The 24,835-nt window shown below is 43.2% G+C and overlaps 1 protein-coding gene across 3 annotated transcripts; it reads right to left on the bottom strand.

Moving 5' to 3' along the window:
* Nucleotides 1–767: 767 nt before the first annotated feature.
* flcn (folliculin) lies at nt 768–24,723 on the bottom strand. 3 transcript variants are annotated; one of them, XR_013964442.1, is made up of 13 exons: nt 24,437–24,723; nt 23,093–23,299; nt 21,681–21,839; nt 20,960–21,181; nt 18,774–18,940; nt 14,907–14,998; nt 9,658–9,824; nt 8,642–8,755; nt 4,599–4,722; nt 3,802–3,930; nt 3,565–3,667; nt 1,971–2,259; nt 768–1,887 (listed from the first exon to the last, which is right to left on the bottom strand). XR_013964442.1 is itself a non-coding variant. In XM_080769177.1 (12 exons), exons 2-12 carry the CDS (start codon nt 23,297–23,299, stop codon nt 2,040–2,042), a joined length of 1,704 nt encoding a protein of 567 aa, XP_080625303.1. In that variant the 5' UTR covers nt 24,437–24,723; the 3' UTR covers nt 768–2,039. The 3 variants fall into 3 exon arrangements, 2 of the variants coding, with proteins under 2 accessions (XP_080625303.1, XP_080625304.1); XM_080769177.1 differs by having other exon boundaries at nt 768–2,259; XM_080769178.1 differs by having other exon boundaries at nt 768–2,259; nt 21,693–21,839.
* Nucleotides 24,724–24,835: the final 112 nt, after the last annotated feature.

The raw sequence follows: 24,835 nt of genomic DNA, 5'->3' as shown, positions 1-24,835 counted from the left end.
GCATAATGCAGCTGTCATATTTGAGTGGGAAGCCGGAAAGACACCAGTAACAGTTAACCCTTTGTTAAGTATAGCCTGACACTGCTGTTCTGCAAATGCTCAATAGTACATTATAGTTTAACGGGTCAAGAGTCAGCCTTAATGATATCCACCAAATTCCCCCTTACCGTGCAATGAGACAAAACCCAATGCACAGTGCTGCAAACATGAAGTTGTTGGTGAGGGGACTGGGGGGCTAGCATGGCATCAATTTAAACAACGAGCTGCATACCGGTGAATTTTATTGTCCGACCTGTGCACACTCAGCAAGGCAACAGGCTCAGATATCTAGCAAAAACAAATCCTAAAACTATGCAGCTATTTAGAGGGACAGAGTGTTGCTGGCTTGTTAAAAGCACAGAATCCCTGCTGATGCGGTTCAAGAACGTTGCAGCGAGACAGAGCTCATTACACAACAAAGGCCCCTTCCGACCGTTTCAGGACCCCAGAAGACCTGAGAGAGTTGTCTTTCATTGCTTAAGAATTTCCTGGCCGATGGCCCACTTGTTCCCTTAAGAAGTTTAGGGAAATATAATGCCTGAGGAAAGGCGATACAAGCTCATAATGAGTGGCGTACGTGACACATTGTGAGCTTCTAGATCTGCTCATTTTGACTATGTACATTCTGGCTTGATGAGTGAGCGCTGGCTGCTCCCACCATCCCCATTCCCTCAGTTCTCCACCAGGTGGCGCCATAAAGAGCAAGAGGACGCAACAGGAGCGTGACTAAGCAATTTTTACTTTAATTTTAAAACATTATGTACAGTGAGTTAACAAACCATTCATTATTCTGCAATAACTTACATTTTTTTAGTATAAACACACATTTTATAAGAATCGCATAGGAAATTAAACGACATATAGCGATGGGATATAATTCAGTGCATTTCAACACACATTCACGTTCAATGCATTTCTCAAGACTTTGTGAGAGAATCACTGATAAGCTGATACAGCTGTGTCTTCTGTTTCCATTGACAAACTCGTCAAGTGATGATAAAAGAATCATTCCCTCCTTTTTCTCTCCGCTATCTCATCCTTGTTGGCCGGTATCGCATGTTCTTAAAATTCTGACATTTATTAATCTTCACCCAGCTGATAGCTGCTCAGATGTTCATGATGGGACATCGTTGTGATTAACCAAAAACACCTCTCTAGTACCACTAAGTTACAGGACCACAGTGAGCGACCCCCCGTGACCCTTCCGACACGGGAATGTCTTTTGTTGCCACTTTCCCTTACCCCTCCTCCACGTCTCCCACCGTCTTCCTGGCGCTGCCGGTTTGTGTGGGGACCGAGGCAGTGACCTAATTAAAGTTAATAACCCAGTGAACCAGTCATAACTCCAATGCTGACCTCGTGACGTTCCCGTAACAGCTGTGGTGGGGAGTGACCCCTTGACCTCTTCGGTCGACCGGGGCAAGTCTTTGGCCTCTTATTTGTGAGGAAGCTTCCCAGGTAGACCGCGTTTTTTTTAAGGAAATATGGCCACTTAAGTCAGTAGGAAGAATAGGGTACACCCTGATCCTAGTGAGGTTTCTCGATGTGGCAAAATGCTTGAGGAAACATCAAATATGTCTCATATGGCCGTGCGGCCAAACAGCCATCCCTTACAGCAGGTTTATGGTTTATAAAATGTCCCCTTCCTTAGCCTCAGCTTCTCCACAATAAAGTGAAGTTAGGTCAAAAGCTTCAAAACATCATCGACAGTCGCATTTGTATCGGTATCGGTATATGTCTGCCATCGGCGTGCTTTGGTGTCGGTCAGTTCGCCTGTTGCGTCAAGAGAGGCTTGTCTCGCGATGGAAAACCGGACACGGGATTGAGTCTTAGGTAAAATACATGACGCTGACTTTCTAGGCTGTTCTTTTGGACTGCGCACAGTATAAGTAGAAACATTCCTAACTCGCTACCAAGGTGTTAGGGAGGACATATATCCTATCCAAATGAGACGGAGCCTCTTGAGCCTCTCTCTACCGCCTTCCTCCACCTCTTCTTCTTCACTGGCTGGGGCTCCGCTCGCCGCCACCGCCGCCGCCGCGGACGGCCGTCATCAGGTGGCTCTTGTAGGTCTTGCTGAGTCCCGTCATCCAGAACTTCAGCAGCCGGACGTTGTCCTCCTCCCCGGGGCCCGTGGCCCCCAGGAGGGCCAGCACCTTCTGCGTGTCCTCCCGGCCTCGGCCGTCCACCTTGGAGAACTTGAACAGCACTTTGACTTTGCTGCGTTCGCAGGGAAGAGGTGGTTCACAGGGGGAAAGGGGACAGAGATACAGGTGAAGGGATAGAGGAGGGAGGTGGTTCACAGGGGGAAAGGGGACAGAGATACAGGTGAAGGGATAGAGGAGGGAGGTGGTTCACAGGGGGAAAGGGGACAGAGATACAGGTGAAGGGATAGAGGAGGGAGGGAGGTGGTTCACAGGGGGAAAGGGGACAGAGATACAGGTGAAGGGATAGAGGAGGGAGGGAGGTGGTTCACAGGGGGAAAGGGGACAGAGATACAGGTGAAGGGATAGAGGAGGGAGGGAGGTGGTTCACAGGGGAAATGGGGACAGAGATACAGGTGAAGGGACAGAGGAGGTTCACAGGGGAAAAGGGACAGAGATACAGGTGAAGGGACAGAGGAGGGAGGGAGGTGGTTCACAGGGGAAAGGGGACAGAGATACAGGTGAAGGGATAGAGAGAGGAGAGGACAATGGAGAGATACATGGTGAGTGAAGAGTCACGTGGAATCAAATGTAAAAGTCTTTACTGTAATCCTACGTGTTACGTGCAAAAAGACTAGACAAAAAAAAAAAAAACGACAAGATATTTAACCACATGAACCCCCGCAAACACTCGGCTTGTTTGTAGGTTTTAAGTGATTCATATCTTTTTTTAATGTTGTAACCCCATTTTGTCACCAGGTGTCAATTATCTAAATGTAATCCTGGGCGCTACACTCCCTCTGCCAACGGACGGGAACTCATACTTCCTTCACTGCATGAGGAGTCCAAGCCGCTTCTTTTCACCCGACAGGGGGGGGGGGGTTTCCCTGGTTGGACGTATAGCGCGTGGAAGGAACACGTTATTCCAACCAGTTCCTTTCCCCTCCAACAGCCGCCCCAACGGCTGGCCAGGGGGAGTGATTAATACCGTTTAATACAGTCTGCTGTATTAGTCGCGATTAAGTGAAACAGACATCTTAAAACGGGCGTGGCGCAATATTCTTCACAAAGAAAGGCGCCTTTATCCCATTCTGACCGGGCACCCATTTTGGTGTTGGCATCATGTTATGCTTTAGCTATTGAAAAATAGCAGATCTACAAGCTCATATCGCGCCACCGAGTGGCGCGATACGAGCTTGTAGGTCTGCTATTTTTGAAAAATTCGAAGAACGACTGACATTTTTAGAATCTGATCTCAGGTCAGAATGGGTTAATCAGACCAGTGTGTGTCCCGTGGAAACCTCGTATGAATCTGATCTCAGGTCAGAATGGGTTATTCTGTGAAAAGAAGAGGAGGAGGCAGAGGCTTAGTTTGACTCACTTCATCCATTCCTCCTTCAGACAGAGGAGACAGTGAGACACCACGTCTATCGACAGGTTCTCGTTAGACAACGCCACCTCCAGCTTATTCAACAATGTAGGACCTGAGAGAGAGAGAGAGAGAGAGGTTACTCATACTGTATAAGCCTTTTGGAGTGTAGACCTTGAGAGCAACAGAGGAGCTTTACCAAAGATAACCATCGATACATGCATGTACTTTATGTATAGGATTCCTCACCCCTGTCTGTGGGCTGCGTGTTGGCACTGCTGATGGCGAACTGGTAGACGGAGGCCACGTCGTGCTCACACATGGCCAGGTACTGACGTCCTTTCTCTGCGTTCAGCACATCCACCAGCACTGAGAACTCTGGGGGGAAGGAACACCACAAACCAAGAGCTTTACCCCCGAACGATGTGACAAAATGCTCTGAAATCAGTTTTATATATTAATTGAGATTGTTTTTTTTCCGTTTTTTTCTTCCACAGATATTTGTCTTTTGGAATGAAGTCTTTCAAAGTATTTTTTTAACCCTTCATTCTCCCAATTTAGCCACTATGCCAATTAACCCATTTTGGGGTGGGAACCCCTTTTGGTGTTAGCATTATGTTATGCTTTGGCTATTGAAAAATAGCAGATCTACAAGCACATAGCGCGCCACCGAGTGGCGCGCTACGAGCTTGTAGGTCTGCTGTTTTTTAAGAAATCGAAGAACGACCGACATAGAAACATTTTTTTCAGAAAACTGTCAGGATGTAGAAGACATTTTTAGAATCTGATCTCAGGTCAAAAATGGGTTAATCTTCACCACACTGTCAATTATGTTCGTGTAGTGTAGACACTCGGCCAACCCCTTGGACACATCACTTTCCAACCCCTGGACTCTCTCTGTGATGGTGGACAGGTACTGACCACCATCAGCGACGCACGAGTGCAAAGTAGCTACTCTCCTGAATTGTGCCGAGGTAATTCAGGAGAGCAGCTACCGCCGTAAATGACCAGATTCTGACGTGAAAGACCTTTGTTGTTCCCCGTACCTGATGAACTGACGTGGGCGGGGACGGACACGTCAGGACTGAGACCCAGGAAGTTGCATCTGTAAGCTTCCTCGTACTGGGCACTGTATGGCACCGAGCGCACACAGCCAACCGGGAGCAGGGCCTGATGGGACACAGGTGCGCGTTAGTTAATATTGCAAACGTAACATAATAAACGTTATGTGATAGCATTGCAGCAGTGGTGACTTTCTCCATTCATAACCACATGCCGAAAACACACTATTATTAAATGGAATGAGGCATTCGACATCGTATTATTGAGCCTTTTCTCTTTGGAAAATGGTAAGCAAAATAGCTCAGAAAGAAATGTGATTTGAAGTGGTTAACACATTCAGACCGTACGACGTGTGGAGTGGACATGGTCTAGAAATGTCATCTATTACTGGCAGTGGCAACATATTGACTATACATTACACAGTATGCACTTCTGTTTTCATGAAAGATGAAGCAAGGAAATTGCAGCGGTCTACTCTGGACTGATGAGTGATGATGCAAGTAGTTGCAACTACGGTAAGTACTGTGAATCATTGGTGTGGACACGGCCTTGACACAAATATTTACACTGTAAATAACCCAAAGATTTAATAGTGTTATACATACACAGATTCTGAGTAAATGCATAGGATAACTTTAATTCTACCATTACATAATGTACATGCCATCACCTTTGCAGTAGGGGCTTTTTTTCACGTTCATGCAAAGCACCTCTATGGCTTGCAGAATCGCTAATAAATAAATAAATAATATCATATCATGAAGGTTCCACCCCCAGTTCATGTAGTCTGTCATTTAAGACAGGGGGTTCTCAACGTTTTTGGCTGGTGGGACCCCCGGAAATGCTTGGGCCATGTCTCGCGACCCCCGCCCCGCCCACCCTCCCCACCACCCAATACAAACTGACTGTAAAAATAACCTTAATAATAGAGGAAATATATCATAAATGAATACTGAAACCAGATATAATCATTAAGGAAAGTTTATGCATGTACTATGTGTACAGTGTACTATGAAAACTCTTCATTTCCATTTCCCCAGCCATTCAGTTTGCAAAAACAATTACATGCAATTACATTTTCTTAAAAAAATAAAATAATGTAGGGACCTCGCAAAACAATTTGGCGACCCCCCGAGGGGTCACGAGTCAACCCCTGATCTGAGACCACAAATTTACCATCTAGGGAGAATCCCCTAGTGCTCGAAAATGTGATAATATTGTAGCTTTCCGCGTGTTTATCAATCCATTTGTGACACCGTGCCAAAACACACATTTCAAATTTAGCCTATAACCTAGAGTTCTCAAATTCTGACTGAACCCGACCCGACCCGACATTAAAAATAACAATAATAATTCTGTTCCGTCTGTGTATTTATCCGTTATGAAGACGGTGCTGACTGGGCATTTCACTTTCACTCTGTGATAAGAGTTCTCAAATTCTGCTCAAACCCAAACCAAAATGTAATGCTAATTAGTCGTGCCAGGCCGGGTTAGGGCCGGGTCTTAATTTCCGGGTCCGTTGACAACAGCCTGTACATATAGAACCCGAAGCATTCTACTTGAAACTGATGACCCTCTTATATAATTGACCCTCTCCTTTTGAAAAACGGTATAGGCTCCAGAGCCTTCAGACTATTATGTTATTATACTGGCAACGTAGTTACCTTACGTTACACAACATGTACTTCTGCTTTCAAGATGTTACACAAAAGGTTTCCTATATCCCCTGGAAATACCCTAAAGCTGTAATACAACGCTAATACGATTACGTACATAGATTCTATGGAAACGTATTATGAAATGTGTGTAAGCAATGCCTTCTACAAACGCCTTCTAAACCCTAAAAGTTCTAAAATAAGGAAGAAAGAAAAAACATAGCTATGTCCCGGGTTAACATTACATACTGTACACGAATATCACCTTTGCAGCAGGTTCTTTTTTCACCAGCAGTTTTTTAACCCACTTTGGCCTGACCTCTGAAAGAAATATTTTCACGATTTTTCAAAAATAGCAGACCTATACAAGCTCATAGCGTGCCACCGAGTGGCGCGCTACGAGCTTGTAGATCTGATATTTTTCAATAGCTAAATTATAGCAATGTTTAAAACACCAAAAGGGGTTCCCGCAATCCCGCCCCAAAATGGGTTAATATGCAAAACACCTCTACGGTTGGCAATCGCCAACTGCTTCATTCATTCAATTTCATTCAAGTAAATATAGTAGTAAATAATCGATTCTCCTGCAGATTCCAGCTCCAGTTCATGTAAGCCAGGACCCCAAAAAATTATTTATTATTATTAAAAAGGTATACAGTATGCACCCCTAGTGTAGAAAATATGTGATATAGCATTGCACAAGGAAATGTATGATGGAATTCAGTAAAACAAGTATTTATTTTACCATTGCATACATTCACTGGCAATTGTTTACATGTCAAGCACCTCTGGCTGGCAAACTCACCAAACCCATACCCTTTCACACTTTCCCCTTGTGCCAAAGGCATTCACTATCCCCACTGACCAAAACCACTAAGTCATATTTCAAATTTCATATAGGCTAGTTAGTAGACCCGTCTCATTTTATGGTAGTGTTGACATACCAGTTAACACACAGACTTACAGTATGATGCATGCATCATAGCTATTTATTGTACAACGAAGTATATGGGTCTTAAGTGGTTAAAGGGCGTCTCTGTAACCTCAAAACTATGTATACCGGTAAATGCTCCATTTCACTTAGGCAAGCAGGGGTAATCCAGAGCAAGCTCTCAACACACAATAGGCTTTGGTAAGTTCTATGTATGATTTAAAAAAATGTCCATCTCACAGTAGAACGATAGGACTCTGTTTTAGAATCTGCAAAAGGTCTTACAATGTCTCACAGTGTTTTCTGCTTCAATCTCTAATCCTGTATTGTTTGGTGTCTACTTATTAGATTTAGAGTAGACGGTGGTTCCCAAACCTTCCAGGTCGAGACCCAAAAGAGAGATTAGGCGTTTATCCCGGGAGTCGGGACCCAAACTACTGAAAAAAGCGCTCTACGAGTTTTTGTCCGTGACCCACAAATGGGTCTCGACCCAGTGTTTGTAAAACAGTGGATTATCAGAGCATTCTTCTACACCTACACAATAACAATAAGTATGCGGTTTTGAAAGTTGTTTCCGAACCAGAACATCCAGATTCCAGTAGTGGTACACATACCCTGAAGCCGTCTTTGACTGATTGCCTCCTAAGACTATAAATATAACACTGCAGGCCACTTAACAGGTCAAATATTTGTGCAATAGGGCGCAGCGTTTTCTGAGACACTTGGAAGCACTTTATCTAGTGTGTCATTTGATATTGCTGATAAGAGTTTCAGCCATGGTGTTGCATATTTCACCCAGGGCCATTTGTATTGTGCTTTTTGGGTTTTGTACTTTGTTTCATGTCTTTTATGAGTGAGTGGTTATCTCTCAAAAAGTCAACAAACATGTCAGTGACATCGAATGGCAGGTCAATGCATCGTTGTTTACTAACAAGATAGTCAAAATGCTACAGCATGTTGTCAATAGAGGGTTTTACGCGTGACGTCATCGTCATACCTGGAAGTTATGCACCATTATAGATTTATATTATATTGCATAATTATGACATAAGCAACTGATAATGTAAGAAACAGCAGACAATTGTAAATAATCATTTGCGTGAATGTGCTAAAAGGCTTTTGTAATTTGTTCAAAAGAATGACAAATTGCTTTTATGATGAAGTGACGTGAAGCTGATGTGAAAGTTGAGAGAATTTGAGCATTTCAATTCCGAGTAGAGGAAAAACCGAATCCATAAATCGAACATTTGGCCACATTACAAACATTCTCCTTTAAAACCCATTTTGGGGCGGGATCCCCTTTTGGTGTTAGCATTATGTCATGCTTTAGCTATTGAAAAATAGCAGATCTACAAGCTCATAGCGCGCCACCGAGTGGCGCGCTACGAGCTTGTAGGTCTGTACTAGGTACTGTACTAGGCATGGCATGGGGCAGTTATACCTTCAGCGTGATGAAGGCCGACTGGATGAGGCCCGGGTCGGCGCCTCTCCAAATGACTTGGTTCCCCATGAGCACGTGCCACGCCAGCTGACGAAACTCAGCCGCCCCGAGGACCTGTCAGGGATCAAATAGACAGCAGCGACGTGAGGCTGGTAAACGTCCATGTCAAATAATTGGTTCCCAGACACTGGCTCGGGAGTCGGGACCCATTTGTGGGTCATTTTTTTTAATCTGTGCCTTAATTTTTTGTTTGCTAAATTTAGTTTTTTATTATTTTTTACTTCAAAACATTTTCAAAGGACTTTCCCCCCCCCAAAAAACTAAAATTTCCATGAATTAAAAACATGTTTTTTTCAGTAATTTCATGAAGAAATCAAAGAAAAATCTAAGAAATCCCACAAATTACAAATGTGTAAGAAGTAGTGAAAATAGCCGATCTACAAGCTCACAATGCACCGCTTCGCGCCGCGTTGTGAGCTTGTAGATCTTGCCATTTTCACTAGTTTGGGTGTCGGGCAAACGTTTAATTTCTTTTTTGGGTCCTGAACTAAAATGTTCGGGAAGCACTGAAAACCAAAACCTCTTCTCCTGTGTCGTTCACATGATGTCTCCTTCTTCTCCACTTAATTTTATGCCTCAATAAGATCATAACACGCATACGTACAGTCGTATTACTAGTCTAATAGTCCTACATGGGCCAATAGGCAATAGGCTTCAGCAGAACAGCACAATATTGATAACATTCCTGCACACACGCGCGCGCGCGCGCGCACGCACGCACACGCACACACACACACACACACACACACACACACAGACAGACAGACAGACAGACAGACAGACGCACACGCACACAGTAAAAAATATTGATGTAGTTATCGCGAGACGGTGAGCCGAGCACTGAATAGACAATGGACAATGTTTGACGTGATATGACTCAACATGCGTGCACAACATGCGTGCACTGAGGTATAATAACCAGAGAACAAACAGTATAACGAGAACAGTAACCCCACCTGCCTCAGATGTCTGAGGGACCTGAACTTTGGACCGGGAAAGTCCTCAAATTTCCCGTCGTCGCCGGACAGCAAGTACCCGTACAGATCCGTCTCTGATTGGTGGCGCTGTGGTCTGGCCCCGCCTTCTTCAGCTCCCTCCCAGCAGCTCATTTCCTCCTCTTGTTCTTCAGGAACAAACATGAAACTGTGTTGAACATTTAGACCTGAGAAACCCATGTTTCTATGTCAGTTGCTCTCAAACATTTTCATGTCAAGAACCCCCAAAACGAATTAATGTAATTTATAGCCACCGACCCCCCCATCTGAAAATATGTTGTTCCATGGACCCCCCCTCCCCCCCGAGAAGCAAAGATTTGAGTTGAAAACGTTCGCTCTGAAAGAATATATATTCAAAGATTCGCGCCACATTTTCACGATTTTTCAAAAATAGCAGATCTACAAGCTCGTAGCTATGAGTTTGTAGATCTAGCTTGCTATTTTTCAATACCTTAAGTATAGCATAATGCTTAAAACACCAAAAGGGGTTCCCGTCCTGAATGGGTTAAATGCTTGAGCTCTATTTCATATGTACGATGAAATTACAAGCACAAATGTGGTTCGGCTATTTTCCAAAAATATTTCTTTCACATTTTATAATATGTTTGGCTTGTTTTCCTATAATGGTATGCCCACACTAGGTTGGTGGAAAATAATATTTACCCATTTTGGGCGAGGACCTCTTTTGGTGTTTTAAACATTGTTATAATTTAGCTATTGAAAAATAGCAGATCTACGCAAGCGCAAGCTTGTAGGTCTGCTATTTTTGAAAAGTCTTGAAAATGTGGCGCAAATTTGGAATTTGGACGTTTTTAACTTTGCTTCTGGGGGGTTCCTGGAACATATTTTCAGATGGGGGTCGGAGGCCAATTACATATAATTTTTTGAGTCCTTGACATGAAATATTAAGCACCACTGATGAGGTATTTCAGAAAACCGTCAGAATTTAGAAGCCTTTTTTTTTTTTTTGACGTCTGGCCTAAATGGGTTAAACTAAAGGAAGATAAACACTGGGTCCTCCCCGGCTTCCTGTTTCTGGAGTCACACGCTTCCAGATCAAAGCTTCAATTTCCTTCGAGCCGCATGTTTTACAGCTTTCCAACTGTCTGTATAGTGTCTGACACGGTTTCAACGGACAATGAACTGAAAATCCCAGGTTCAGAAAACTAACTAACAAAAAATTAAATAGAATCTTCGCTATAGCTTTCCCAACAGATGGCATGCATTCCTTCATCCTACCCTTTTCATTTTCTATAAATCGAGGCTTTCCTCAAAATAAATACGTGTCATTTTCCGATTATGCTACCGATTAATCGTGCATCCCTAGAAAAGAATACACTGAAAACCAACACCAAACTGTTTTTCTTAATGAAATTAATGAAACGTACTGAATAATTCTAATGCATACTTCTAAATGAGTAACAACAACTGTGGGTTTTAACCCATTTCGACCGAGACCGATTCTACAAAATGTCTTCTAAATCAAGACAGTTTTCTGAAAAACCTATCTTTCTGTATCAGTGGTTCTCAAACTCAAGGAGCCCCAGAATTATACCGTATATGTAATTGGATCTCAAAATAGGTTGTTCCAGGGACCCCCCCCCCCCAGAAGCAGAGATTTGAGTTTAAAACACTCCGAAAGAATATATATTCAAAGATTTGTGCCTCATGTTCACGATTTTTCAAAAATAGCAGATCTACAAAGCTTGTAGATCTGCTATTTCTCAATAGCTGGAGTATAACTCCAAAAGGGGTTCCCGCCCAGAATGGGATAATAAGACAACATGTTGGGTTTCGGTTTACCAAGCACTGTCAGCACGCGGCGGTTGTGAAATTCCATGACACTGCTTTGCACCTTGCCAAAAATACGGAATGCTTTAAGCCTCCTATTTCCTGTTGTTTTTGGCACCCTTTGTTGCTAAATTATTTATGTCAACAAAAAGGAATGTTACGAAAGCAAAACCAGGGAACTTCACATATTGCACACATGATGCGACAGAACTACTGTAACCATGTCTAGAGAATATCTATACCATTATTGGTCAGAGGGTAGCATGAATTGTAAATACATGGTAAATGGTGCATTTATATAGCGCCTTTATCCAAGGTGCTTTACATAGATTGTGCATTACATTCACACACACACACATTCACACACCGATGGCGGCGGAAACCATGCAAGGCACTAGCCAGCACATCAGGAGCAATTAGGGGTTCAGTGTCTTGCTCAAGGACACTTCGACACTAACTCTGGGGGGAGCCCGGGTTCGAACTGGCAACCTTGCGGTTACCTTCCGTCCACTCTACCCCCTGGCCCTGAGCCACCGCCGCCCCGTAGCATACCGTATTTATGCATTTTTTTTTCACACCAATGTACAGTATTATTTTCCTGATCTATATCAGTGGTTCAACAAACATTTCTGGTCGAGACGCAAAAGAGAGATTAGACGTTTGCCCCGGCGGGACCCAAACTAGTGACAATAGCAGATGCACAAGCTCACAACGCGTCGATTCGCATCGCATTGTGTGCTTGTAGATCGGCTATTTTCATCACTTCTTAAACATTTGTTTTTTTCAATTAATCAAATTTCTTTGATTTTGATTTTATATCTTTGTGAAATTACTGAAAAAAAACAATTGAATTTTGTTTTTAATTCATGAAAGATGTTCCTTTTTTTTGGGGGGGGGGAATGCTTTTTGAAAATGTTTTGAAATAAATAATTAAAAACAAAATAAGAATAACAGGGGCCCATAAACAATGTGTCTGCGGACCCACAAACGGGTCCCGACTCAGCGTTTGGGAAACCAGTCATTCCTATACTGTGCTGCTTCGGGACGGTTTGGGAATATCCCAGGAAAGTCACGGGAAAACAAGCGGCGGTCACCGACTGGTCATGGTGTGAATCACCGTCTTTTCTGGTGTTTTTTGACGGCTGTGAATAAGTCTTCAGAGGCAGTGCACAGCACACACACACACACACACACACACACACACACACACACACACACACACACACACACACACACACACACACACACACACACACACACACACACACACACACACACACACACACACACACACACACACACACACACACACACACACACACACACACACACACACACACACACACACACACACACACGTGTGTCCAGTCTGATGTCTCAACTCTTGGTCCTCTGTCCACACCACATGACATGGAATGACATCATGAACCTCAAGGAGTCGAGCCAATCTCTGCCCGGAAAGACAAGACAACGGATCCCTCAGAATCCTACTCTCTCTCCGTCCTCCTCTGTATTAAGGGAGCAACTGCAGCTGCTCAGCCTTTTTACCATCATTTTACAGAGCGAACCGAGGCCGTTTCCGATGAGTAAAAAGCTACAACTCCCAATTGTGGTCAAGACAAAAGAATGTCACGCCAAAACACTTAGGCAGGAATGTTACCGCCACAATGGGGAGTTTTTTTAAAAGTATATTTGAACAGTTTGCACCACTATTCTGTAGTTCACTAGATATACATTTGTACCCCCTTTGCTTTGATTTGTATTCCTCATGATAAAAGAAAGACACTATTACTTTGAAACAGGCTTAATGCGATTAGAGCTGAACGGGTTTTGAAGGAATTGTCATCGTGATGATATTGCAGTCTGTGTTGCAACATAAAAAGCAGGAGTTAACATAATAATGTCTAACAGTCTAGCAATGATGATGGGGATTTATTAGGGAGGAATAAGGGCAAGTTGTTCAATATTCTGGTATAGTGCGGTTGACTCAACCTCTGTGTGGAAGTGCTAGCAAGAAGAATGCATTAAATAACGGGCATTCCTTCCCACTGTTGTCAACCGTTTACTCATAGCGGGGCAGGCCGAGTCTCTGTAGAGAACAAATTAAAAATATGTACAATCATTATGTCTCACGACTCATTTGGACGATTTGCGTGAGATCAAGTGCATGTATTGGCAGCACTCACACTCAGTCAGTCTATGACCATTATACGGTCAGGTGTCTACTATGAGCACTGGAACTACGGGAACAGTATGTCTACCTGTCTGTCTCTCTGTATGAATCAAGTCTGTCTGAGCAAGGTGATACATACATTTTACATTCGGTTTTTTTTTTTTACTTTTCATTCGTTTTTTTCACTTCATATTTTCAATTTAGTTGGTTTTCATTCCTTTTTAGGTTTAGTTTATTTCTTATTTTGTGAAAAGGCTTAGTTTTAGTTACATTTTTTTATTAGTTCAAAATGTTTAGCGTTTTTTTTTATTATTATTATTGTATTATAGATGGAATAGTTAGGGGCGCGGCGGTATTCAACAAGTTCCAAACAATAGCAGATCTACAAGCTCTGAATATGTCACATTTGAAGTTTTATTTATTTTATTTTAATTTTTTGGGTGGGTTTGCCTTTATTGATAGGATATAAATAACACGCAGCATGCGCCTATAACCCTATATGTGACATGCGGCCAGCATTTGCAGATTCTTTTGACAAAGACTAAGGACATTTTCCCAATGCGTTTAGTTAGTTTTATAAACACAAAGACTAAAACCAAGGACATTTTCTCAATGCTTTTACCGTAGTTAGTTTTATAAACGCACAATGCCGGTCGAGTAGGTTATAGTTTTGTTGTTGTTGTAAAGCTTTGTATTTATTTTTATATCAGTGAACTAATTCATTATTATTTATGTTTTTAATTCTAGTTTTTGTTATTTAGTTTAGTTCAAGTGAACTAAATTTGGCCCCATTTACACTGGCAGCCAAATCCAGCCTGAATCAGATCTGAGCCACATTCAGATTGGAATCTGATTTGTTTAAATGAGTCATATGTGACATGCTGGACTCATTTAAACCAATTCGGGATTTCAATCTCGATGTGGCACAGATCTGATCCAGGTTAGATTTGTCTGCCAGTGTAAATGGGGCCTTAACAGCGCCACCTGGTGGTCACCAGTTTAGGCTTTGGTTGCCAATTCGCAAATTATAAAAAAAGAAAGAAAATGTAATTATATTATGCATGTAATGTGCATGTCATCACCTGTACACCAGATTAGAGGAATTTTCAAAATATGAATTTTTTTCAAAAAAAAACTCGTCTTATCGTCCATGGCAATCAGTGCATAATTGGATTCAGCTCGTCTTAAACTTAAACTGTTTTAATAACTCCCTTATCTCTGTGAGGAGCAGTCCTGTCAGCCCTACCTGTGTGTCTCTCTATGAGGACCAGAGTGTCCTCGGTCGGGGCTCCCTCCAGTAGTTTCTCAGTCAGGCGACTTCCACAGGCCTTCAGCAACCTGAGCGTACAAAGAGCAGAGCACACCAAGTGGATTCTTATTATTATCACTGGGTTACCAGGGGGTCGTCGTCGTCGCCATGTTGGCTTATCCCATTTGGACCGAGACCGATTCTACAGAAGTCTTCTAAATCATTACAGTTTTCTGAAAAAAACCCTATGTTTCTATGTCAGTGGTTCTCAAACTATTTCATGTCAAGGACGCCCTGAATTATATGTCTTTTCACGATCTTTCAAAAATAGCAGACCTACAAGCTCGTAGCGCTGCACTCGGAGCTTGTAGATCTGCTATTTTTCAATAGCTAAAGCATAACATAATGTTTAAAACACCAAAAAAAAATCTCTCCCAAAATGGCTTATAGCATGAAGAGATAGCCCTGAATGACCAGAACAGGTCTGTTATTAGCTTTAGCTATTGTTATTAGGTCATTAGCTTTTATGCACAAAAAAACACTAAACCGTTTTTTATGTGTTCTATAGGGTCCATAGAACAGAAAATACATGGTTTACAAGAATCTTCAGGAAACATTAACTTAAGTACACAACTACACAATGACATACACTACGATTCTATTATTGCCTCAGACAGACAGACAGACACACAAAATGAGAATAACCAGGAAGGCATGAAGAGATAGCCCTGAATGACCACAACAGGTCTGTAACTCTGAGAGTGTACAAAAATGTGTACACTCTCAGAGTTAAGGGTGTCCTTGCAAATAAAACATTTGAGTACCACAAGTGGTATTGCGGACACAATTGTTCGTGTACGGACTTGTTGATGACCCTTGCTATTTTCCATTTTTTTAAAGACAATTTGTTATCAGTGCACAGATGAAATAGAAAATTATGAATATAACAAACAAACCAAAGGGACACATTAGCAAACACAATATGGATAATAAAAGGGAAAGACAAAATGTAAAAGGGCAACAATTTAACAGAATATTAATGCAATAGAAATATCTGCCTCAGCAAAATAAAAGTATGTTTTGAGTATAGGCACTTAAAAGCTACAAGTGCCTACAAGTAGCTGTCCTCAGATGTAGAGGGAGACTACTGAAATCCAGAGTTGATACAAGAATAAAGTGTGGCTCTGAAGCCTTCAGACATGAAACCAGTTATTTTTGGCAAGCAACACTGCCATGTGATTCCGAGGGTTCTTCCAGGGATAAATTAGCCAAATTATACCGTGGGGTGACTGGATAGGATAGGACGTTTCTAACTTTCTACCAGGGACATGGAATACCAAAACACTCGCCCCGGTGGGCGCAAATCCGGCAGCCTCGGAACGCCGGTCACTACCTGGTATTCCTAAACGTAACCTCAGTTAAACTAAGCCTAAACCCTCAAATTTGTTCTAATCTTATCCTCAGTGAAACAAATACAAGAACCGCCCCCGCGTGTGGTAGGTCTTTAAGCAACTAGTCGACTATTCAACTAGTCGACTATTCAACTAGTCGAATAGTAAATCCACTAGTCGACCTTGTTGGTAATAGTTGACTAGTTGATAAGAAAGACTATAGTTATAGTCACCAATGTACACAGTACAATGTACAAATATATATATATTTTTTACATAATAGGTAGTTAAACAACTAATCGACTAGTAAACTAGGCAACTAGTCAACTAGTAAAAATCACACCCGTCAACTGAGTGGTGCAATTCCCCCCCCCCCCCCCCCCCTCTCTCTCTCTCATTAGCAGGCACAGCACTACCCCTCTCTCTGTTTCTGGCGCCCCCTACTGGTATTAATAAGTCAGTTTCACGCATGCGCACACCACTCGTGCTCATGACTACACACAGGTACACGGACATTGCCGTTACACACAGGTACACGGACATTGCTGGTTGTAGGAGTGGTTGCACCACTCAAAAAGTACTAGAAGTGAATGCCCTAGCAGCGTGTGGTCGGCGGAGAAACAAATGGGGTGTGACTGTGTGTTTTGGGGTGAGCCTTCCGGTTACCGGGACATATCATATCAGTAGCTTAAGTGTACCGGATTGGATAGGAAGTTTCTACCAGGGACATTATCAGCAGTCGTATACTGTAGCTGGTGACTCTGTTGTCAGGACAAGTCAACACATGTGATCCAGAAAGCACATATTGACAGTCATGTTGTCTGACTGCAATTACATGGATTCAGAGTTTCCAAGTTGACCGTTTGTGTGTAAAATAAAAGTATAACCTTTGCTTACCTGCCCCAAATGCATTTCATCGGAATATATAACTTTTTACATGGGGCAAAAATGGTTCAGAATGTCTAATCTAGCCTGTCTTGATACTATGCCCAATTAAGCTAGCCTGGAACCAGCCCAAAGACCCCACTCTCTGAGTGGACAAGAAAGCTACAGTCTGATAATCAGGCTACAATTAAGCAGCAATCTCAGGAGCTCATATATTACACAAAAGTAAGCGAAAGCGATAAACAGAATGGCAATGGAATAGTAATAAATCAAAGATTTTAATACACATGCAGGAAACGGGGGGGGAGAGAGATGATGAGTCACCGCTAAGCCAGCAGTCCGGGGCCACCTGTTATAAATATTAAGTTGCCCAGAGCTCTATAATAGGGCCTTTCCTCTTTTCGCTCGGCTCTACACCAAATACCCTCGCCCCAAAATAGCCAATCTATAAGCTCAAAACGTGCCGTGTTGCATGTAGATTAGTCTGGCGTGGACATACTGTTGCCTCCCACACATTTCAAATGTTTCTGTTTATACAGTACGGTCTGGAGCACAGAAGCTTGGATCATGGAAGTGAAAGTGGAAGCCTCCTCGGCTCCTTCTATATTTCGTCTTTACAGTCGCACAAATTCATCCTAGTATAAATCAAAATCATCTAAGCATTATACAGCTTGCTGCTTTTAGCAGTAGAAATGGATATTAACCCATTTAGGCCTGACGTCGAAATAAAAAAAATGTCTTCTAAATCCTGACAGTTTTCTGAAATACTTATGTTATTTATTTCGGTGGTCAATATTTCATGTCAAGGACCCCAATTTTTTTTATGTAATATGCCGCCGAGCCCCATCTGAAAATATGTTGTTCCAGGGACCCCCCCCCAGAAGCTAAGATTTTAGTTTAAAACGTTCGCTCTGAAAGAATATATATTCAAAGATTTGCACCACATTTTCACGATTCTTTAAAAATAGCAGATCCACAAGTTCGTGGCGCGGCATTCGGTGCCGCGCTACAAGCTTGTAGATCTGCTATTTTTCCAATAGCTAAAAGTATAACATATAAAACACTAAAAGAGGTTAAAAAATGTAATGTAAAGATATTGTAAAATATATATTTTTTGTGAACGGAAATGCCAGCTTCCTTACTCAGATTTCTAAGAGTCTAAGAAGGTTGTAGATCGGCTATTTCCTCTATTTTATGAAAATATCTGAACATGGAAACGATTACGACGATCTAATAATTGTGATTAGGCGATTATGCAATATTTGTGACAGGCTTAGTTGGGCACAGGGCTAACCGTGTTCCCGCTCTCATCTCTCTCTCTCTCTCTCTCTCTCTCTTTTATTTTATCATTTTTATCCCAACGATTTTGTAACCCATTTTTGTCACCCAGTGTCAATTATCTAATGTAATCCTGGGCTCTATACACTCCCTCCGCCTACCTGGGGAGAGCAACGGACTAACCTCATGCTTCCTTCAGTGCATGAGCGTCCAAGCCGCCCGCTTCTTTTCACCTGACAGGGGGGGTGGGGGGGGTCCCTGGAACACGTTATTCCAACCAGTTCCAACCAGTTCCAACCAGTGCACTCACCAGCTGAAGGAAGAGTGCAGGCTGGCCCAGAGGTTCGGGTGCTGGGTGAGCGAGGTCAGAGAGCGCGCTGCGTTGCCACTCCTCTGGTGGGGGAAGACGGCGGGGGAGAACACGCTGTTCATCCTCACGGCTCGCTGGGGGCAGACGCCCTGCTCGTTGTCAAACACCTGGAAGAGACGGGACAGGACAGGCACCATGATGCCAGGTTGCCGGGTTAAGACTGTGATAGCCGTTTTTATTTCCAGGGAGTAGGAGAAAAAAAAAGTCTAGGGCCGAGTTCCACTTCAATTCGACATTGAGTAGCGCAAGCGTCTCTACTGATTTCTGATCGTCTGCACCTTTGTTAAATTTACGCACACACGTAGACACACACACACACACACACACACACACACACAGTCACACACACACACACACACACACACTCTCTCTCTCTCTCTCTCTCTGTCGGTCTAATTAATTAGTCTCATGTCATGTCATGCAGCTGCGTCTAGATTCTCCCGGCGGATCCTGCCGGGATCTGCCTATGCCATAGAAAGCATAGGTGGACGGCTGGACGCCAGGCTAAGGCGCGATTCATACTCCTATTTTAGAGCCGAATAAAAGTCGCTTTGGCTCTGTCGAGCCTACAATGTGACGTCATTTGAGGCTCTTCGGTGCTACTGAAAATGTCGGACGAGCCGAAATCATTTCGGCACTACAGCGGTAAAAGAGGAGTATGAAAGACTGCGATGACTCAAAGCTCAAGGCTTTAGATTCCCGCTTTTTCCTCCCAAAATTGGTCCGCGTCCCAAACATGGGTCCTGACTCCTGCCTGACCCAGTGTTTGGGAAACGCTGACCACCGCATGCCTCCTCTGTTACACAATCACCAGACGCTTCTTTTCACCCGATAGTTTCATCAGGAGAAGGTGCTGCAACTATCTATTCTAAAGTATTTGTACTACAGATTAGAACTTCAAGGGAAATTCCACTTTCAAAGCAACATTCAAATCATTTACTAGCCTGGTAAGGTAAACCACCCCGGTCGCGGAATTCTAATTACATTTAAATTCCGCGACCGCGGGGTGGTTTACCGGGCTAATAATTGACCACGTTGAGGTAAAACTGACTTTGGCCCTATTTGGAAGGGACTAGTTTTATTAGGGGAGGTGGTGGGACAAAAAGACGCTCTCAAAGGGCACCTAAGGACGGCTGCAATTTGAAACTGGCCCCCGTAAAATCTGAATCCCCCCCCACCCCTTTTTCCCCTCACTGTATATGTTTATTTCCCCTTTTTACCTCCTTTATGATGAATTCCTGTTCTGTGCTTTGACTATATAGTCTATTTGTACGTCTCTAAATGTTTTGATGACTTGAACAAGGTGGACCCTCTTGTAAACAAGTGTAATGCTTAATTGGGTCGTCCACTCACAGTTAACAGTCTTTGTATTGAGTTTGTGCTTGAAATGCACTGTAATTCTGCAAACTGTTAATACATATTTCAATCAATCAATCACAATTATGTAATTAATACCAGAGCATCTCTGTGGTTCTTAATCTTGCTGTAATTGGTCACGTCAGACATTCTAATGGATGGCGTGCTCCCATGATGCCAGTAAAGATTCAGGTGTATTTGACCTATAAAAAATAAGCCCTGGCTGACAATAGCAGTCCTGTGTGAATGTGTCCATTCGTTGGAAAGGAGCTTTCACACCTGCTTTCTCTCTTTTCATCAAACATGGAGGCGCAGCAGGCGCTTGAGGTCAAGTCCAGCTCAGAGTCATACTCATAACCACTGGCAAGATTTCTAGAGAACTCTCATCCTGTGCGAAGTGGTCGCTGATACCAGGAGCTGTCCTGTAATAATAATTCAAACTCAAGCGAGTTCCCATCCGAACAGAGCTTAAATCATCCCCAGCATGCGGCATCGCTGAACAGACATAGTGGCCGCAACAGGCGCACCATCTGTACATAAATCACAAATGTGATGCGTATCTCTATGCTGACTCACCATTGACAAACTATTTTAGCATTTAGAGACGCCCGCCAATAAAGCTGCCAGCTTTATGGGCCATCTGAATGAATTGAAATTTGAGTGTGCGTGCATGCGTGCGTGCGTGTGTGCGTGCATGCGTGTGTGTGCGTGCGTACGTGCATGCGTGTGTGTGCGTGCGTGCGTGGCGTGCACCGTGCACATGTGGCTACCTTAAGGGCCGTGCTTTGCAGACTCTGTATGGTGAGTCTGAGATGCCGCAGGAGGAATGGCCAGGAGTTGATGAGGTAGATCCTGTCCATCGCCACCATGACGATGCTGTACCAGCGCTGGAAGCCCCTGGCCAGGCTGTCTTTGATGAAGAACGTGTGGGAGAAAACAAAGCCGTGCTGCTCGTCTCCGAAGAAGATGGGACCCTCCCGGCCCGGACAAACCTGAGGAAAACACACAAAACGAGGGGGAAAAAAAGAGGAGTGTGAGTGAGGACTGGAAGGGGAGGAGGAGGTTGGGAGGGAGGGAGGGAGTTAGCACATGCAGCGTGAAAAAGAGTCTCTCTGATTGTCTTGCTTGTTTGTTTTTTAGCCGGTAGTTTCTTTCATTTCATTTCCTCTGTAAACGTAACTCAATTAATCCATTTTAGGTCGGGAACCCCTTTTAGGTGTTTTAAGCATTATGTTATACTTTAGCTATTGAAACATAGCAGATCTACAAGCTCACATAGCACAGCACCGAGTGCCGCGCAAGATATTTTCAGATGGGGGTCGGCGGCACAATTTCATATATTTTGTGTATAGTGTTTGAGAACGACTGACACATGGGAAAAGTGAGGTTTTTCATAAAACCGTCAGGATTTAGAAGACACTTGTAGAATCGTCCTCTCGGGTCTAAAGGGGTTAAAGACACGGGACTCACTCAACACACACACAGACGTACATTGTCGTTTACCTCACAGCTGAGGCTGCGTACGCAGGCCTGGCGCACCACGCTGAACAGCTGCGGCTGACGAGGGTGCTGGTGGCTCAGGAAGCGAATGCCCGTCTCGTCGTCCACGCTCACAAAGCCAGGGTGAGACGCAGGTAGTGACCGGCAACCCTGTGGGACGAGAACAAAAAAAGACATACATGTTACACACGAATAAGCCGTGGGGGGCTGGCTGACACGCTGTTGGTTCAAAGTCCTCAAGAGTGGCGAGGACAGGTCTCATTGGACAAAGTGAACGAGAACTGTACAACATTCAGTGTCAATATGCCCTTGAGCAAAAAAAAAAAAAAGCCTAGACTCAATTATAGACTAAGATGGTGTATTATAGTTCGAAAAAGAGGTTGTGCTTCATTGGAGTGCTAGGAAAGATATTTTCCAAAATATATTTAAAAAAAGGCATCGCTTGCGTCTCTCTCTTTCTCTAACTAACTGTGAAGTACCGAAATAAACTATTCGTTCAAAACACAGTCGCCTCGGGCGTTAATCCGGCAGAACTGTAGAATGGTCTCTACCTGGTATTCTGAAACATAACCTCAGTAAACTATGCCTAAACGGTTTATTAATTATTAAATTAATTAATTAATTAATTAATTATTAAACCTTATTCCTAACCATAGCCTCAGTAAAACACTGCCCAAAACCTACGTAACCCTATTCCTAAACGTAACCCCGGTAAAACTATGCCTAACCCTAAACGTAGTCATATAACCTTATCCTCAGTAAAACAAATACATGAATGAATACAAGAACCGCCCCACCAAGCGCTCGGCGTGCGGTCGGCGGACAAAAATAAATAAAAAGGGCGAGCGATCGTGTTTTAAAGCGAGCCTTCCGATTATCGTCTCTCCTTATCTTCTCTTCCCGACATGGTTGAGCACACCCTAGAGCCTGCCTGATGTTTCTTCCAGTTAAGGAGGAGGTTTCCATTGCCACTATCACATAAATTGCTTGCTCAGGGTGGGACAATGTCAGGTCTCTACAAGTGTATCACTCTTTAGACAACTTGTTGTGATCGCGCACTTTAATAATAACATGTAATTGAATTCACCAAAACGCACAAGCGGTAATGTTTTGTGATGTAAAATTTGAGTATTTTGTTCTCCTTGACTCAACGTTTGGTATGATAGTTTTAGGAAGAAAATAAAAAGAGTTATTTATCCCCAAACATTTTCTGAAGTTGAACTGTAACCATGCCCCACTTCTTTGCACAATTTACAATTGACGTCCATGCGGTTTTCTCTATTGTAGAGCATGTACAAAAGGAGAGCACATATTCAATTCAAGTCAAATGAAGTCATGACCTTGCGGAGGCCAGCTGACATTTGTCACAGAGAGGACAGTCTTGTCCTCCTCGGGCTCCTCACCTCGCACATGTCACCCCTCTGTGACGCGGAGGTGTTGTTGGCCCTCATGGTCAGTCCTTCTCCCTCGCGGTCCCCGTCTCGGTCCCCCGGCGCCGGGCCCCCCGAGTGGGACGGGGGAGGGGACGGTGTGTGCAAGGCCTCGGTGCAGAACAGAGTGCGAGGGCCATGGAGTTCACAGAAGTGACAGAGAGCCACCAGGGCATTCATCTGTGGGGGGTAAGAGATGACAATCAAGTTGGGTCAGGGCCCGGGCTCATCAGCATCTGTACACAGACAAATGTGTCTCTGGCAAAGACATGTCCGCGGTACATTTTAGATTTTCTTCTTTACACACCATTATAATGTACTTATTAAGACGCAAATACTGAATGTCAAGTCTCCGGGTTTCCTTCAGAATATGTACAGTATGACAGTGATTTACTATGACTCTATGGCATATAGGAGTCCACTGGTTGGTGGTTGTATTCCAGCTGTAAACGTTGTATTCCCATATAACTCTGAGATTGTGCAAATGTACACATTTGTACACTCACTCTCAAGAGTTACAGACCTGTTATGGTCATCAGGGCTAGCTCTATAGTTTATGCGTTTCTGGTAATATTATTGTCCGCTCTGTATAGCTTCACACTGTACAGATATTAGTACTATGTTTACATACATGCTATGTAAATTACATGAACATATCGATGACTCCTGACCTGGCCGTTGTGATTGACAGTTGTGTTATTGTGTGTATATTGTGTGTATATATATATATATATATATACCATAACTGCATCATTACAGTGTATTAGACCAATTTAAATCACTTCTTAAACCCTTCTCATTATGTACTTTGTTGACCCCCACGCAGGGATCTATACTTGACCCCTCCTCCTTTCCAAACCTCTTTGACTAAAATTGCCGTTCTACAAGCTGATTGACCGAATTAACTATATTGATTGATTGAATACTTTATTAACAGTTTGCAGGAGATAAAAGCACAGAAAAGTACAGTTCAATACAAGCCATCTGCTAAGAGGATTTCTAATATAGCCCAAGAAAGGGTCCTTTCCTCATATTCAACTCATTCTGAACATTCAACGACATACAAATATAAAGTACTATGCAAAAACACATTATACAAACGGTTAGAACTCAAAATAAATAATGTGTATAGTAAAGAGGTCTTTGGGGGGGTGGGGCTTTGAGTTTTTACTGGGGCATCCCCGTGCAATGTTGTGAGCCTGTAGATCTGCTACTATATGCTGAATGTTCGCCTATAATTAGCCTATTATCACAATCAAGCCCACAATAGGGATATTTTTAGGGTACATGTGGATTGTGACTAAACAACTATCGTACCTTCAGGACCAGAACCGGAGCGGTCACTCAGCCTCAGACTGACCAAATGACAGGCGATCCGCCGCGTGACACTTCAGCGAAGGACATTCATCACTCCAAATGTTATCAGACAAAAACTGACAAGACAGAGACACTAGTACACTCTCTAAAAAATAAAATAGTTAATTTCCTTCGTTTATTCGAAATCCCATAATTGCCAATCCTCGGTGGTTATACCATTTGTGTGTGTATTGTATATTCTTCTTTACAAGCTGCAGCAGCAGTGCTAGTCAGTTTGGGCAACAACACCCGGGATCACGTGACGCGGAGTCACGCTCTTTCCTGTCACGCACTCGTGACGACGGAACTCGCCGACCAAACAAACACTACATTTCCCATGATGCCCCGCGCCGCCCTGCC

The sequence above is a fragment of the Protomyctophum bolini genome, assembly GCF_963924005.1.
Source record: "Protomyctophum bolini genome assembly, chromosome: 7".
Taxonomy (NCBI): Eukaryota; Metazoa; Chordata; class Actinopteri; order Myctophiformes; family Myctophidae; genus Protomyctophum; species Protomyctophum bolini.
This window is presented reverse-complemented; position numbering and strand designations above follow the sequence as displayed.

What these genes read in the sequence shown, in the direction of transcription:
- flcn (XM_080769177.1), bottom strand. Translation starts at nt 23,299, where the DNA reads ATGAATGCCCTGGTGGCTCTCTGTCACTTCTGTGAACTCCATGGCCCT. An exon ending in GCTGTGAGGTAAACGACAAT is followed by an intron (nt 21,182 to 21,680) that starts GTACGTCTGTGT and finishes TGTTTTCCTCAG; the next exon opens with GTTTGTCCGGGCCGGGAGGG. An exon ending in CCTCATAGAGAGACACACAG is followed by an intron (nt 9,825 to 14,906) that starts GTAGGGCTGACA and finishes TTGTTCCTGAAG; the next exon opens with AACAAGAGGAGGAAATGAGC.